This window comes from Triticum aestivum, chromosome 4A (genome assembly GCF_018294505.1).
Source record: "Triticum aestivum cultivar Chinese Spring chromosome 4A, IWGSC CS RefSeq v2.1, whole genome shotgun sequence".
Lineage (NCBI taxonomy): Eukaryota > Viridiplantae > Streptophyta > Magnoliopsida > Poales > Poaceae > Triticum > Triticum aestivum.
The window spans coordinates 681,590,590-681,607,726 of NC_057803.1; the positions used below are offsets into that span (position 1 = coordinate 681,590,590).

At 43.0% G+C, this 17,137-nt stretch overlaps 1 protein-coding gene across 4 annotated transcripts; it reads right to left on the reverse strand.

Annotated features, from left to right (window-relative positions):
• Positions 1 to 4,180: 4,180 nt before the first annotated feature.
• Positions 4,181 to 11,160, reverse strand: LOC123088105 (stomatal closure-related actin-binding protein 1). Of its 4 annotated transcripts, XM_044510264.1 has the most exons (8): positions 10,683 to 11,148; positions 10,308 to 10,497; positions 9,147 to 9,453; positions 8,929 to 9,057; positions 8,643 to 8,735; positions 7,956 to 8,096; positions 7,202 to 7,256; positions 4,181 to 5,104 (listed from the first exon to the last, which is right to left on the reverse strand). In XM_044510264.1, the coding sequence occupies exons 3-7, from the start codon at positions 9,192 to 9,194 to the stop codon at positions 7,242 to 7,244; spliced, it is 426 nt and encodes a 141-aa protein (XP_044366199.1). In that variant the 5' UTR covers positions 9,195 to 9,453; positions 10,308 to 10,497; positions 10,683 to 11,148; the 3' UTR covers positions 4,181 to 5,104; positions 7,202 to 7,241. The 4 variants fall into 4 exon arrangements, 2 of the variants coding, with proteins under 2 accessions (XP_044366199.1, XP_044366198.1); XR_006441693.1 differs by adding an exon at positions 10,070 to 10,092 and having other exon boundaries at positions 4,181 to 8,096; positions 10,683 to 11,151; XM_044510263.1 differs by having other exon boundaries at positions 4,181 to 7,256; positions 10,683 to 11,147.
• Positions 11,161 to 17,137: the final 5,977 nt, after the last annotated feature.

Sequence of the window (17,137 nt, forward strand, 5' to 3'; positions counted from 1 at the left end):
TGGCGGCGGGTGATGGAGAGCGACGGGGAGGTCCGCCGACAAGGGCTGTCTGAGCGGCACGGGTGGCGAGAGCGGCCCGGCGCTCAGCGCGGGCCTGACGAGCGTCAGCCATGAACTTGGTGAAGTGGTGAAGTGCAGATCGATGAAGAAGAAAGCTTCAGCACACCCCTACCTGGCGCGCCAAATGTCGGATTTCGGGTTCCGGCAAAACCCTTGAGGTTCGAACACTAGGGTGAACACAAAGATCTCTCCCCCTCTCTAGCTCGCACACTCTACGATCTCACGGCCTAGTTCGACGAACCCAAAGAATACGAGACACAAGATTTATACTGGTTCGGGCCACCGTTGTGGTGTAATACCCTACTCCAGTGTGGTGTGGTGGATTGTCTCTTGGGCTGAGGATGAATAGTTACAAGGGAAGAACAGCCTCGCGAGGAGATGTGTTCTTGTGCTTGGAGAGCTATTGTGGTTTGGGATGATCCGGGTCTGATCAGGATCAGATCCCCCCTATGGTGGTGGCTAGTCCTATTTATAGAGGCCTTGGTCCTCTTGCCAAATATTGAGCGGGAAGGGATCCCACAACGGCCAAGTTCGAAGGGAGACAACTAGTACAAGCTATCCTGACAAAAATAGTCTTCGCCTGCCAAAGGCTCTGGTTGTGACGCTGTCTTGGGCTCCACGGTGACCTCTGTCCTGCCGTCCTGATGGCCTTGGTCTTTTTGCACCGATATGGAAACGTTTGCCTGATGCCTCGGGACTCCTCCTCTGCGCTTGCCCCTTTAACACTAAAGAGGAAACGAGGACACTGCGCGCGCTGGCACCCGCCTGGCTCCAGTCGTCATGGCTTGCATCATAGAAACCTCCTGAGATGTCCCTTGCCTTGATCTCTCCGCCCCTCGCGAGCCAGCCTGGTGAGGCCGCCCCTGAGGAGGTCTTGCATGGTCCGCCTCGCGAGGGTCTTGAATGTTTGCTGGTGAAGATGGGTCGTACAGGGCCGCTGGTGGAGCCACGCTACGGGCTGCAGGAAGATAAGTCTAGGGAGCCCCGTTCTCAGAACACCGACAGCCCTATCGAGCTTTTGGCCTGTTAACGGTCTGCTAAGAGCCGTTGTTACGGTGGGCCACATCATTATCCACTTAATATTATTTTGACCAGCACAATTAACGCCCGCTTTGACTACGCATGTTTGTTTGTTTGTATGGCGTCCAGGAAATGTTTGGGCATGTTGGCCCCCGTTTAAATGATATATCATATTCAAGAATCATCCTGCTCTATGCTATCACCTCTAAAAACATACACTATACAATAAAAAGACTAAGGCATAGAAACGTAGAATAATCCTACACTATACAATAAAGAAATTACAACCGAATGTACCCATTGGGCATTATAGTTACGCACCAGTGATAATAAAGCGTACACAAACAACAAATTACATACATTGAACAAATAAAGCTCATACATCATGGACACGCATCAACAAAATTTACCATTTGAACTATAATCTCTTCAGAAAATAGGGTTGGCCGGATTCAAATAGCACAAATTATAGTCTGCAAAATCTCCAATTCCTTCATGGTTACCTCAGTGTCTTGTTTCATTTTTTTGACTCCTGCATCTAATACCTGCAAGTCTAGTCTCAACTTGTTGATTGTACGTTGAGAATCATGTGCACGTTGTCTTGCCACCTCTAGTTGATGCTCGAGAACATCAACACATTCCAATTCCAATCCATAATCAATCGGTAACGGCCATGCCGCACTGCTTGCAGATCTTTGTGTTGATGCCACTTCATCCTGAAATGTTTCTATAAGTACACATGACTAGGGCAAAAATATAGTTACAACAGTGAAGCGAGCAAGACAGATTATTTCGTACGTGGCAAAACAGGACTAACAATAATGTTACACGTCATGAAGCATAAGCATGTGATATTTTAAAAATTATAAAAATGGTAGTCTCTTCAGCTCGCATACAGAAATCTCACTTAGCTCACCAGAGGAGCATGATGTTGGGGCCGAATTCAAAACACAGACAGGTTACAATTTTAGACAACACGTTGTGTATAAGTAAGCAAGCAGTTGGCCATTCTGTAGCTCAATTAAAGTCTTAGGGAGCATAATGAACATCACAGGGATTCATACAAACCTACTACAGCAAGCAAAATTATGCAATCATTAGCCTATCACTACTGCAGGATGCTGCTAATGCGACACTGCGATTAGAGACCCTTCGACGAAACTGTGTGCGATGCCATAATCACAAACGATGGTGTAAAAAACCCATCAAAAAAGTGCAAAATATTTGCGATAGAGGATGCATCAAACATGGTTCAGATTTTAGTTGCGTGTGCGATGCAGGGCATACGGTTCAGCTCAATTAACTATTTACGATGAGAAGAAATAAAAGAAACGGGCAGCCAGATGAAGGTGTGTGCAATATATAGCATACAGTTCACTCGGATGAACTGTTTGTGATTACGCAACACAAAAGAAATGGTCAGCCAGATCAAGGTGTGTGCGATATACGGCATGCGGTTCACTCGGATGAACTATTTGCATTGAGACACGGGAACAGAAACAGTTCAACTTAACAAGATGTGTGTGATACGCGGAAAACAGGTCTGTAATCAGAAACGTCTGTGAAGACCGATAACAACACAGACGATTATTATTAACAAGCCGTGTGTGTTGTGAGCAAATGATTACTGGTATACAATTATGAGTGATTGATGAAAACATCACCGACGGGTTCCATTGTTTAGTCCGTATGCGATGTGATTTTCTTTGTCCGCACAACATCTACGCTCTGTCTACAGAGCATCAACATATCTTTCCCTAATAATAAAGCGATTATTGCTTCTGCCTGTTAGCTCATCGTCATGGCACTTCTACAATAAAGTCCCTGATGTTTTTGGTAATTAAACCCGTGGTCCTTTTATTAAAGTGAAAAAACATTTGGTTTTACAATTTTGTGCAAGAATCCCAGTAGTTTCCTGTATTCAACCCGTGGTCCTTTTAAAGTGAGAAAAGGTTCGACTGCGCGAGGAAGACGGACAGATCTAGGCGTAGCATCGAGGGATTGGGCAGCTGGTGGATCTAGCGGCTGGTGCGGCAGTTTGCTCCGGTGGTGTCGGTGTCCCGCTCATCCAAAGAACGAGAGAGACAAGGCATGAGGAAGAGAGGGAGAGAGGAAGAAAGGAGAACGAGAAGGATAAGGGCACAAGGTGAGGGAGGGCGGTCGCTGGTGCTGGCGCCTCCGGTGACCGGTCAGCGGGCAGGGCGGCGAGCTCCTGTTGAGGCAGTGGGGCTTGGTGCGGGCCGGTTCCTCTGGATCGATCCTTGCCTCCCCCGAGGTGTGCGATTGCGGGCTTGGATCGGGGGTGATCCAGATGGAGAGCTGGGTGGCGGCGACCTCTCCTTCCCCAACTAATCAAATGCAGGATTGCAGGTCATGAACAAATCAGCCAAGGATCTGTCGACGTAGCTGCCACCCAGCACCGGCTGTCCCGCCCGACCACGCGACAGATCAAGGGACGCGAGCGAGTATGGTTCAGCTCGAGCACGCGACAGATCAAAGGACGCCTAGGAGGATGAGTTCCGCGGTTCATCAAGAGCCGGCAAGGGCAGAACGTACTCGCACATGCCCCGCTATTCCAGACCAGAGGCCTCTACATCCACCAGTAAGGATGGCAATGGGTCGGGTTTGGATCGGGTTGAACAATATCATATCCATATCGACATCCGTGAAGACAGTATTTGTCCGCCTATGAAAAAATCCATGGACGAAAAATTGTGTCCATGTCCAAACCCGATGGATATCCATACCAGTTGGATACCCATCTGGTCCTTTCAAGACATATACATAAGACATAACACAATATGCACATAAGTTGTTGCACCCATGTGTTAATGCATGTGTGAAAAAGCAAAGATGGAGGGGTCGAGGGGATATGGAGCTGCGTTGTGGCAGGACAATGGTGCCGGCTGTTGCATTGCTCCACCATACATGGAGGTAGCGGCTGACAGCGTCGGCCGTCTCTAGGGATGCAGGAGGACTAAGAAGAGGAGACAGGGCTGATACTTAATGATGAGTCATTTAACGACGAGATAAAAGGATGAGAAGGGGTGCAGAAGTAATATTACGGTGGGGAATGAGTGTCAACTAATAAAAGTTATGGTGAAGATTGTGCAATTTGTTTTGCATGTTTTAGATAATAATGGTAAAATCTTCTACTCCTAAGGGAGCAGTTGGTAGTCTCGCTTCCAGATTTTTTTTAGTCCCACCTCCCATGGTTTATTTTGGTACCTCCTCCCACCTCTCACTAAGCCACCACAAACCAAAAAAACCTCCTCCTGAGGCCCCAACCCGCACCTATCCACATGTGACCCTCAATAGACGTACGAAGGTTAACCTGCGACAAAAAAACCTACGACGGTTAACCAACGACAGAAAAACCGTGCGAACGCACGTAGGAGCGACGAGTCCTGTTATCGAGCGAGGTCTCCCTTCGTGGCCGCCCTACATCCCTGCGCCGCCGCGCTTCAGTCGCTGCCCTCCATCGTCGCCGCCCTCCATCGTGGTCGAGGTCGCCGCCCCCGCTTCACTCGCCGTCCTCCATCCGCGTCGATCCTGGACAAGGTCGCCGCGGCCCTCCATCACTTCGCCGCCGCGCTGAACACCTCGACGATCCGGCGCTGGTCCTGGATCAGGTCGCCGCCGCCCTCCATCACTTCGCCGCCGTGCTGAACTCCTCGCCCTTGATCCAGGATCCGGCGCTGATCCTAGACGCGTATACGCGGACACGTCCAGGATCCGGCCAGAACACGTCCTAGATCCGAAAAATAGGTATACAAACCATCTCATACGTCAATCGCATCTCATACATCTCAAATGCCATACAATCGCATCTCATACATCTCACAGCCCATACATCCATCGCATGTCATACAGCCATGGCAAGTGCTTTCACAGGGATGGATCCGCCTGCGAGATTGATTTCTGTTGCACACAGTTTAGGTTTTTTTCATGTTAAAAATAGACTCAAGTACACATGTTTACAGTTGGCAATTGGCATTTTTTGTACCAAGGAGTATCCTGCATCCTGCACTTGAGTGAATATGGCAAAAAAGAAAACATAAACCATACAAGACCCAAGAGTATGTTTCCACTTGTGCTGAACTAAAGATAGAACAAAAACACTTGCATTCTAATAAAGTACAGAGATGTAGAAGATGTAGATGAAAGTGCCATTGCAGTATATATGTAGAATAAAATACAATTGCAGTATATGCTAGCAACATGTTGCAGTATATATGTAGAACAATAACCCTTGCAGAATGTCAAAGATGTAGAAGAAATTACCATGTTGGTGAAGATCATCAAAGAACTACCATTTCTGTCTTCATGATTTTTGCCATTCAATAGTTGCATATGGGGAATTCAAAAAGCACGGCACACGAACATCAACCAGAAGATGACGTAACTACAGGTATGATGCAGTCTACCATGTTTTTGTTTAGTTGCGAGACCTGAATATCTGACAGTGACAGGCTGTATGCATAATGTCTTCCAGGTCTTACAAGCGGGAGAAGTGATGCAGAACACAATGCGAGCATCATACCCGTAGCTGAAATTGTTGATAACGTTTACACGACGGAATTAGGTATAATACTGTGCGAAGATTGGTTATAAATGTTGCCTCACGTGCATTTCTGAAAGTGGCAGAATGCATTTTATGTGTTGCAGTCCTTACGAGCGGGATAAATGTTGGAGACTACAATGCAAACTTCATACCCTTACATGCAAATATTCACGATATTTACACGACGGGAGCAGGTATAAGACTGTGTCAAGATTGCTGCTAATGTTTCGTGCATATCGTATATTTTGTTGATTGCTAAGATCTAGGGCGGGAACCTTCAAACGACGGGATTCCATCGTATTCTGAGAATAATAAGGATGGTATGACTAAGCTACGAGGTGATACTCAAGGTATTCACAGGCATGCTTATACAGCTTCCAAATCGACATCTCCGGTAGCGGATCAGAGAGGTTTAGTCCATTTTCCCAGATGAGCTTAATGGGCTTTGTGGTTTTTACGCTTAACGTAATGCAGATGACAAAACTTCCAAGCAGCATGCAACAGTAGCTGTATGTAATGAAGAAAAAAACGTTGGCGAAACAAGGGAGCAGTTCAACGCATAGAGGCGTGAATCTTATCCGAAGAAAAAAGAGGAGGATATGGTCAGGTTACAAGAGGATAATCAGCCATCCCTTTCAAAGACTGGTAAGTATTTAAGCGTGATTTTGCTGACTACTCTTGGGTTTTTCTGAATACCTATAGTATGCAAATTAATCGTTATAGTAACCTGACTTCATAGATGTTCCCCGTGTTGGTTTCATAGATGTTGTATCAACATCTATCTAAGTGATTTGTACATACTTTTTTTGTTCTCTAACTCTCATACCTGTTGTAAAAATGGTAGACCATAGGGATCTTATCAACGCGTGGAGGCGGGCATCTTATCGCACTAAGAAGTCAGATGGTTTTATAAACCATCTAGACGATGGGCCGATTGTTCACCGCCGTACTCTATGTGATATCACAAATGTTCAACAATCTTCATATGTGATCCCTGGTACATATTTGGTGGATTTACAATGTCGTTAGTTATATGTGCGTATTTGACAATCATACTATTTGTGATTATGTTTAACTTCTCTTTGCTTTCTGAACGCCCCTGCTGGATTACAATAGGAACTAATGTTGGGGCAGATCATATGTTGGGGCAGCTAATCAAACCCACGTGAGATGATAAGCACAGGAAAGTTGATCTTCGTCCCCTTTGTAATTCAAGTAAGATTATTTTATGTTACATCCTAGCATTCATGGTTCAGCCATTTTAATAAATACTAACCAAGCATGTTATATTAGATGACCCAGCTAGCTCGGTTGATACATCAATCCCGCATAATGAATCAACATATCCTCCTAAAGCTACGGGCACGTCTGATGTAATTGCAGATAAAAATATAGAAGGTAAAATGATTGTGCTTTTTCCATACTCGTTTGCTATCATGTTGTTTTTACCTTTCGCTTTTGAGAGAAACCCAAGGAAGACATCAGTAGATGACTTGAATGATACCACAGAAAATATGCAAGTAACAGAAGAAGAACGCAAAAGAGACCGTAAAATACCTTTCGCTTTTTCCATACTCGACGGAATCAAGCAGTCCTATTAGGTGGGCTGCAACTGAATACAAACAGTTCTTTCAGATATTATAGGCTAACAGTCTATTCTGGACATCGCATGTGTGTCATACACCTAACTTTTTAAGTCATGACCATAGTTGACTGCCTAACTTTTTAATGAAATCTCATATATATATTTGAGCCAGAAAAACAAACAAATAACTTATTAAGTGTTTCAACATGCCAGTAAACAAACAAATATAATAGGACTGCTTGAAGATATATATCATCAGAGTCATAATATTAAGTCATTACATGTAATAGAAATTGCATGAGGACAAAATGCTTAGATGGAATAGTCTAAATTTATTCACAATGGATATGTAATACTCTAATACCAACTATATCCCAACCGAATGAATCTACATTCTGAAGATAGAGCAAGTAATACAATGAGTATAACAAATTGAGGACAGTGCCAAAGCACAGCATCTGGACAAGCAAGCAATAAAAGCAAAGTTGGGCAGGAAGATCTATTGCTGTATGATGCAGTACATAGAAGGTTGCATAGTCAAATTAAAATAAACTACCACTGGTTTTGAACAGAAAAATTGTACAGAAGTCAAGGGGAGTAATTGTATATGACATAAATAAAAGAATATATAAGGAATACAGATTCAGGCATAAGTTCCAGGTAAGCTTGGTACTAAAGTACAGAAAACAAGATAATATGCTGCTCATAAAATTATATACAATTTACCTCCTTTCTAATTCTTTGTGAATTGTTCTCTTTCTCTTTAAGTACTTTTTGAACTCTTTGTACAGCAGCTCTAGCATTTTCAATCTCCATGCGTGCATTAGTTCGTTCTTCGTCAACAATTCTCCTAGCATCTTCAGAAGCCTGTGAACAATATAGAAAGAGTGATTTGTCAAAATGAAAATATGGGAATATACCAAGATTAAGCATACTTGATATGGATAAATGATGTTTATAAAAAATACTAAAACGACGCGCCAATCCAAGAGGAATTGGAACATGCTTTACGCACAAATCATTGCCAGCATGTTATTTTCTTAACCATGGTAAGAAAATTAGGAAGAACTCCTAAAAATTTGTTGTTCAACAAACCATCGGCAGGCCCCTAAAAATTTGTTGTGCATTTGCAAGAAAAGAACACCATTTCAAATTTGTAGTACTGTTTGATAGTCTGTTTCAGAAGTCCCAACAAAGGAAAAACTTCAGCTTGGCTTGCTTAATCATGGCAGATAATTTACATTTAAAAACGACGGAACTAAGTTTTCCTCCAAAGCCAGTAGCAAGCAGGGAAAATACACATGACATTTGATAGTACATTGTAAACAGAGAACACAATGGATCATGGTACTAAAATGTGCTTACAAAGGTCCATAGAATAAAGATACTTCCAAAGTACAAGGATCAACTCACCAGTTTTAGTGAAGTCGCTATTCTCGTGACCTCGGTTTTCTGCTGAAGCAACTCATTTTCTGTTTTGGACAGCTGAACTGCTAAAATATCCACCTATAGAAAGTGTCAAACTATTAAAGTGCTCGCAAACAAAGGGATGATTTAGGCATGTATATTTAGCTCTTTTAAGAAACCATATTGGTTAGTTTAGAACACTTGCAGTGTCATTAAAGATACTCTAAAACGCACTGAGGAACAATAATCCTTCACGTGGCTGTAAATATGGTTCAAAAGAAGAAAAACCAACCATAGATACCGATTCCCCAATTTCATCCTTATATTTGCCAGCTACTTGACCTCTCAGTGACTCCAATACACTCTTTAGATTCTTCAGAAGGATGTCTCGCTCTAATAAAGCCACTTGTTTACATTTAACCTGAGAGTTAAAGCCAATGCAATAACTTAAGGTCTGTAATAACTGAACCAATTGCTAAATGAGTGTTCAGGAATCAGGAAGACCCATACCTCGTTAGATAATAATGTGGCAGTATTGAGGCCCTTCTCAAATTTCATTGCGAGCTCGTGGACTGAAAGACGCTGACGCCGATCAAGCAGATCTGTTGTCTCTTTGGCAACAGACTCCTTAAGTCATGGCGTTTCTGGCTCATCAGCAAATTTGATGACTATCCCATTCGTACCATTCTTATAGGTAGGGAATTTATTTTTGATGGCATTTACTGGGCGCAACGGCCCAGACCAGTTGTTCTGACCCTGTGTCTTCCGCCGAAAATCAAGAGTTGATGCCCGAGTCATCGATAAGTAATTCTCACCCCTAATTCCAAAAAAAACAAGCGTCAGTATCTCAAAAGATCACTGGTGGACACAATGAATAAATCATTGGTCAAAATGGTTCATACATCACCGTTTTCTGTTTTAATGACCCATCGACAAACATAAAAGATGGGAAAAGGGAACCCAAAAAATAACACCGAAATAAAAATTGTCAAACTGCAGCATGGAAGCTGATGAAAAGGCAGAAGCGAAGTGGAAGAGTTCTCCCCTCCAAAAGAAAGAGAACAAAAGCCATACGAGTTCATCAAGCCTTGGGCATGTGCTACTACCAACCCTCAAGTGTTGCAGTTATAATCATCGCAAGATCGTACAGAATCACCCACTAAACTCAGGACTACAGACCTGCATTAGAAGCAACTAGGATCGGGAGAACCAACTAACTTCAACTAACAATCACGATTTGCAAAAGTGGGAACTGAGAGAATTATGTCTCAATTAAGCTTTGCAAATCATCAACAAAATCCCAATTTGATGCTACTTTCATAGAGGAACTAAAGAGAAAGCATGCTTGGTTACTAGCAACAACATTCCATAGAAGATCCACAACAAAACATAATCTTTGATTCAGATTTGTTGCTCCCATCCTCTTTCCGCACCTCCTTCTTCTCCTTCGGGAAGTCTGAACCATTAAGGGCCGAATCATCAATACAACCACCAACTAAGCAGATGATTTCTCATATTACATTCTTGAAAGGAACCATTCTAATAGAAAACACACACTCTAAAGAATAAACGCGACACCCATTTTTGTTCCATTTTATAATATGAATTGCCAGTTTTTATATTCAAATGTCATATCTGGATGTAGTATGGTTAAAAATTTGCATATGCTACCTGATTAGTTAGTGTAGGCATGAGAGTCATGCACTTCTTGTTCCAGTTTAGCTCTTGAGAAGCACATAGCACTGAATTCCTCTTCAGTAATAACTTCTCCAACTTCCTTTCTTTTATGAAGATAATCTATCATCTTTCAAAAAGATACTGCATCATATGAACTCTTGGATCCACTCACAACCAGAAGGGGCTGCAATTTAGAGCAGAATAATACTCAGTTAAATCAGATTTTTTAACAAAGCCCTTTAACAGAACAAAATATGGACAGTCTTGAAAAGGAATATTCATTGTGATATCTTAGTGAGGCGATGCACCTGGCGACTAACCGAATTGACGGGGAGGAGCATACGGCAGGGTCAGGGAGAGAGAGATTACCTAGACCTGGACGATCGCGCGGGAGAGAGTGGAGAGGCTCATGTTGGCGACGGTGAGGGAACCAGGAGAATGGAGGGACCAAGCATCGCCGGTGAGCATGCCGACCTCGAGCGCCTCCTCGAGCACTTCGGGGCCGGATTGGAAGGAACAGGGTAGAGTAGGGCGTGCAAGTCCCGAGCCTCCGCGTCCGCATCCAACGGCGCCTACCACTGGCGCGAGCATGCCGAGCTCGAGGATCTTCCCGACCACTTCTGCGATCTGATTCGAAGGGGAGGGGCGGCCTGCTAGGGAGCGGTGACGCTGGTGACGAAGGGGAGGGCAGCCTGACCAGGGAGCGCCGGCAGTGGTGACGAAGGGAAGGGGCGGCCTGACCAGGGAGCGCTGGTTGTGGTGGAGAGAATGGGGAACAGAGGAGATTGTGAGGCAGTGGTGGGGAACTATCCAGAGAAGAATGTGAGGCGGCAGTGGAGAGGATGACTGACGTTTTTTTTTTTTGAGAAATCTAACGTTTTTTTCTTAATACTACTACGTAGACTACTGTACTAGGCAGTGATGGGGGAGAGATTGTCTTCTTTTTATCGGCCGTGTCTGATTTACCTCACATTGTTCTAATAAAATCCATTATTTTTATAGTCATAATCATTTGATGCTTTAAAAGGTTCCCTGTATAAATAATATCTATAAAAGTTGAAAAAAATACTGGTAAAAAACACATTTGATATATCTGAATTTTAGTTGAGGAAATGAGTATGAGTAAATAAATTCAAACACAAGGCAAAAGCTTTGATGTTTTCTTGATTATTAAGAAGATTGTTAGGGCCCCGCGCTACTACTAACTAATTGGGAATTAAAATAAATAAATTTCATCCATGGTTGCTGCTGCTGGGCGTCATCGTCCTCTCCAACCATGATTGTTGCTGGTCCTGGAGGGGATGAAGTTGTCCATGGTGATGGTGGCTCCCCACCCAACTCGTTCCCGCACCTCTCATCTGCTACAAAAGAAGAGAAAATTATTTGAATGAGGAAGAGAGAGAGATAGAGAGGAGTAGGAGGAGGAACTCACTGGTGGCCGCCGAAGTTGGAGCCGACGCTCGAAACCTAGATGAAGCCCGGTGACCTGCTACTGCTTATCGTAGGACCCTTGACCATGGTGCTCGCATGTCCTCAGGAGGCCTTGTCCCAGCGAGGAGGTGCAAGTGGTTGCATCCATGGTGGATCTGGTCGCCGCCATGGATGATGTTCTGCTGGTTTCCCTCTCCTTCCAGCAACGGAGGAGGAAGGAGGGGCCGGGGAGGGGGCTGCGATGGGAGAGGTCACCGAATTTGGGGAAGGCGCCGAGGTGTGAGATCGGCGGCGATGGTGGGCGAGGATGGGAATCACGGGTGGGAGGAGAAGGGGAATGGGAGAGTGTGGGAGAGAGGAGGGATTCAACCGAGGATATGGGGACTTCACCTACCTTTTACTTAATAGTAGCGAGGGGTATAAACCCGCTCTACCACTATCAACTTAGTAGTAGCGCGGGTTCATACCCCTCGCTACTACTATGGCATGTCCCGGGGGGGCATGATAGAGACTGCTTAGTAGTAGCGCGGGTTACTATCAACTTAGTAGTAGTGAGGGGTAAAAACACGCGCTCCAATATCTGCCGCGACATGGGATGGATCCGGCGGGTGGAGTCACGCGGGCACCGGCTCGTCGAGGCGCGCGGCCATGCGGCGGGGGGAGGGGAGAGGGCCGAGCTGCTGGTGGGGGTGGAGAGGGCCGGTGAGGCCACCCCAAGATTTGCCGCGGCATGGGATCCGGCGGTCGGCGGGCGGAGTCGTGCGGGCGCCGGGTCGTCGAGGCACGCGGCGGGGAAGGGGAGAGGGCGAGAGGAAATGAGTGAGTGGAGGGGGGTGTGGTGAGTGAATGGTGTTAGGGTTTGGGCCCAGACGCCAGCGTGCCAGGTGGGCCGTTGAGCCGGCCCGTTAGGCAACTTTATAGTGCATGGGCCGTGGAGGCCACCACGCATTCCTGGCCGGTAAGTGCCGGCCCATTTGTCCAGTTATAATGTAATCCCTCAGAAAAATGTGGATAAGGTAATTTATATTTATTTATTAAACAGAAACAATAAAAGTATATATATTCATTAAATATTGTTCATAAAAATAAATATTTTTTATATTTATCTTTCATATACTAAGGGTACCACAACAAAACTTGGTTGATGTATAAATAAATCTACTTGGTTGAAGAAGGTTTGTTTGCATGTTTTTTTCTTTTTCTTGACAAATTTCCATGGCCTATATAAATAATTTAAATAATTTTCATATGACTACTCATTATATATGAACATTACAGTTTGTTGTTTTCCCCTAATTTTGTGTTAGTACAATTATTTAAATTATTTAACCAACATTTTTTCCTAATAATGTCAAATATGTTTTTTATAGAGAAAATAGTGTGTTATTATCACTACTATTTTTTCAGATATTATATATGATTATATTATGCAGTAGAAAACATCATTTATATTTCATCATATATATTCCATCGTAGATACAAAGTGATGGGTTCCGACATATGCACTGATGTAACGATGACAGACCGCACTGAAACACCACGAGAAGAGGTGCATATAGATAACCTTCCTCTGTATGTATATTATACATGAAAACACGAAAGGTCTATTTTTTTTTTAGAATATAGGAGACATGGATATGGACTTTGGAGATGCACAGAAAGAATCCATTGAGGGTTCATATGCGATGTTGCTGCAAGGGGACAAAAATTCACAACATAAAAATGTCGAAGAGGTTATATCTCATAACAAACCAAAAAAGGATGCTAATTTACATGTTATCTCACAAGGTATTTTTTAATATTACTATCAATCTTATTTTTGTGATATTGCCTCTTGTATTCAACTATTTTTGCTCAGTTTGATTGCTAAATTGGCTCATTTATTTATGAATTCGGCAGACTATGTTTGTACCCCTAGGGATATTACAGTCATCGAATCAATCAAGTCTGCCCCCAAGAATACCCAGTTCGTGGACATTGGAGATGCCTTGTTATCAACCGACGATTTGGAATGCCTTATGAAAGATGATATGTTCTTACATGATGGTGTAAGACCAATTGCACAAACTTTGTAATTAATAATATGAACAATATTTAATATCATAAAATGTACACATAATCTAAATGTTGATTACAGGTGATAAATGCTTACATATATTGCATGCTTGCTCACGACCATCTACAAGACAGAGCGGGTGAAAAGATACACATTGTTAGCATGTTTGTATCTGGCCAGATAAAAGAAGACGGGGAAAGAGATATAGACCCATCAAAATATCACCACATCGTGCATCATGTTAATACTTATCTACAACAAGACATGGTTAGTTTTTGTCTCGTTATCCATGTATATAATTATATATTGTTTTTATTAATTCATATGTATAATGATTTATTAATATTTATATCTAATTGCGACCGTGACTTGTATGATATTTACACCAGTTATTCATTCCGATTAACATATCGGGCTACCATTGGTATCTAGCAGTCTTCAATGCCAAAAAACGTGAGATTCAAGTATTTTGGACTCACTTGGTTCTCGGGTCAAACGCAATGACCTTGCTACTACGGTAACTATCTATTATTTTTATTCATCTTAACATATGTTTTTGTTTGCCTTGATCCCTACTATTTCTTATATATAAAATAGTTATTAGGACTCGAGAAGTGTCTGAAACTTGTAGAGCATAAACCGGATTTTATCAGAGGTCATAAGTGGCCCGATCTGAATGTTACAAAATGGACAGTTGTAGAGCAGTTTCATGAGGCAATACAAACCAATGGGTAAGCACTTGTTACAATTGTTTGTTTATTTGATTCATCTGTGTGGTATTCTAAAGCATTATTTTATAATACTATAGCGTTTCATGTCGACTGTTTATGCTAAATTATATGGAATACTGGACATCACATGCATTGTCAGACCAATTCACCCAGGTATTTCGTTTTTATACATTATCTCGTTATTTTATCTCAAAATAATATATAAATTGTTTTTATATATATCTTGTAGGAGGATATGAAACATTTTCTACAAAAATTAGCTGTCATTTTGCTCAATTCAGAGCTGAATAAGCTAAAAGGAGGTCCCATATACCATCAACCTGACGATCAAGAAACTTTAGCTAATTCTGATCTCAATATATTGGACAATCCATCTGACGTAGTCAAAGACAAACGTCCTACACCAATCAGTATCATACCCACGGACCAACGTGAATTACTTGCCGACCTCTGCAACTACATCATGTCGATCGATGATGCCGGTTGTTTGGAGTAAGTATCGGGTATCAATATTTAATGTGAGGTTGTATATTATTGTTCTTCATACCATCCAATTTATAGGAAGGTATGGGTCCGGAGCTCGACACTCGATCCAATGGGCTTAAGTCTTAAGAAACTTCAGTGCATACTTAACATAGAGCAGCCCATGGACAATGATTGCTTCAACACAGCTGTGCGTATGCTGGCATGTGACGAGGGAGTATTGTTCACATACCCTCCTGTGCACTACATGGATCTACGATTTTGTGTAAGTTATTGTAACTCTTCATTCTATGTGTCATTAGCATCAACATGTTGAAGAAATATTTCTTTTTTTACATAGTCCATGATGCTAGAGTCAACACGAGATCAGAAGTTTTGCGAGAAGGAAACTATCCAGACGTTGGCAACATTATTTGATAGCTGGCCTGGGATGGACAACGACATCTCATCGTGCAACAAGGTAAGTAAAGTATTTTGTCCATTGTTATCATGGTTTATTGTTGTTTCTAATAGCTCCACTTGTAGATTTATCTTCCCTATGCATCCATCGGCCGATACATCTTGTACGTCATCGAGAAAGAGACACGTCGTCTATATATTCTGGATCCTATTCAAACATCACAATCGTTAGAGGAAAAAGAATTGAGGCATGCACTGAAATTAAAAAGTTTTGCAAGGGATTTCAAAGAAGCACTCGAAATAAAGCTGCCTGGTTGGAATTATGATATATCTAAATGGCAACGTTTATTTCCGTTCGGTGTTCCAACGAGTATAGACGGATAATGAATTCATAACAAAAATATTTATTTTTGTTATCACTATATTCTATATATTATTAATCTGAAGTTTTGCAGGAATGTGTCTGGCTATTTTGTTTTTCATTTTATGCTCGGGTGGAACGGCAAAGAATTGGTCAAGCCGATTTGCACGATGAGTATTGTCAGTTACATGTTTTAAGACCTTCGACGTGAAATTTTCATACTAACTAAATGTATTGTTTGTGCAGGATGGGTATTAATTGAGGAAGCAGTTTTTATTACACTTGCTAAAACATCGTGGGAATGAAGCTAAAGGAAACTTTCCTGATATTGTGAAAGAATTACTTAAGCGCATCATCTAGATATTAATAGTTTTGTAATAGATGTTTAGTTGGAACATCGCTTGGTTTGTTACATGGACATGTCGTTAATTTTTCTTCATGTTATCAATTTACATTGCAAAAATGAACTTTAGTTATTAAATAATTGTATTTGTGTTTTATTGTTTGTACGTGTGGAATTTAACATGTAACTCTTGTAAACTATTTCAAAAGCCCGTGGCAACGCACGGGCACTCTACTAGTTACACTAGGACATGTGAATGTGGGGTAGGGATAGCAGAATATTACCCATTAAGTCAGACTATCGGGTCGGGTTTAGGTATATCCACTGATACAAGATTATGTCCATGCCCTACCCATGAGTAATCGGGTCGGGTTTGGGCGCTACCCATGGGCGCAAAAGCATATCCAAACTCTGTCCATACGAGTCGGATATCCATGGGTATCCATGTCCATGGATAAAATTGCCATCCTTAGATGAACCCATGGCCAAATTGTTGACTGTGTTGCGGTGGCCGTCTGTCGAAGAAGGGGAAGCAGATCCAAGGCGACGAAGGACGGTGTAGCGGGAACAGCTCTGGTGCGGAGGACGATGACGACGTTGGAGCGGCAGGAGTGAGGCGCAGGACGACGTGGTTGAACTGGCTCGGTTACGACGCACCTTGGCGTCCTGGAGGTAGCTTGGCTTCGGCTTCAACTATTAGCCGTGGAGGGCGTTGCGGTTGCGGTTGCGATGGACGATGACGTCTGGGTATCAGCTCCGGCGTGATGGAGGAGGGCGGCGGTTGATAGGTGGGATGGGTGGCGAGCGAAGGACGCTAGGGTTTTGCGGCTGGTGGAGAGGTAGTTTTGGTGCCCACGGGGTACGAATGGGGAATCGGACGGGCGAGCGGGGGGGGGGGACGAGGAGCTAAGAGGGAACCATGTTTCGGTTTGGGATGCGCTTGTTCTGTTTTTTTAACAGATGGGACGCACTTGTTTGAAATTTGGAGAAAGTACAAACTTTGCCCCCCCCCTCTTAAAT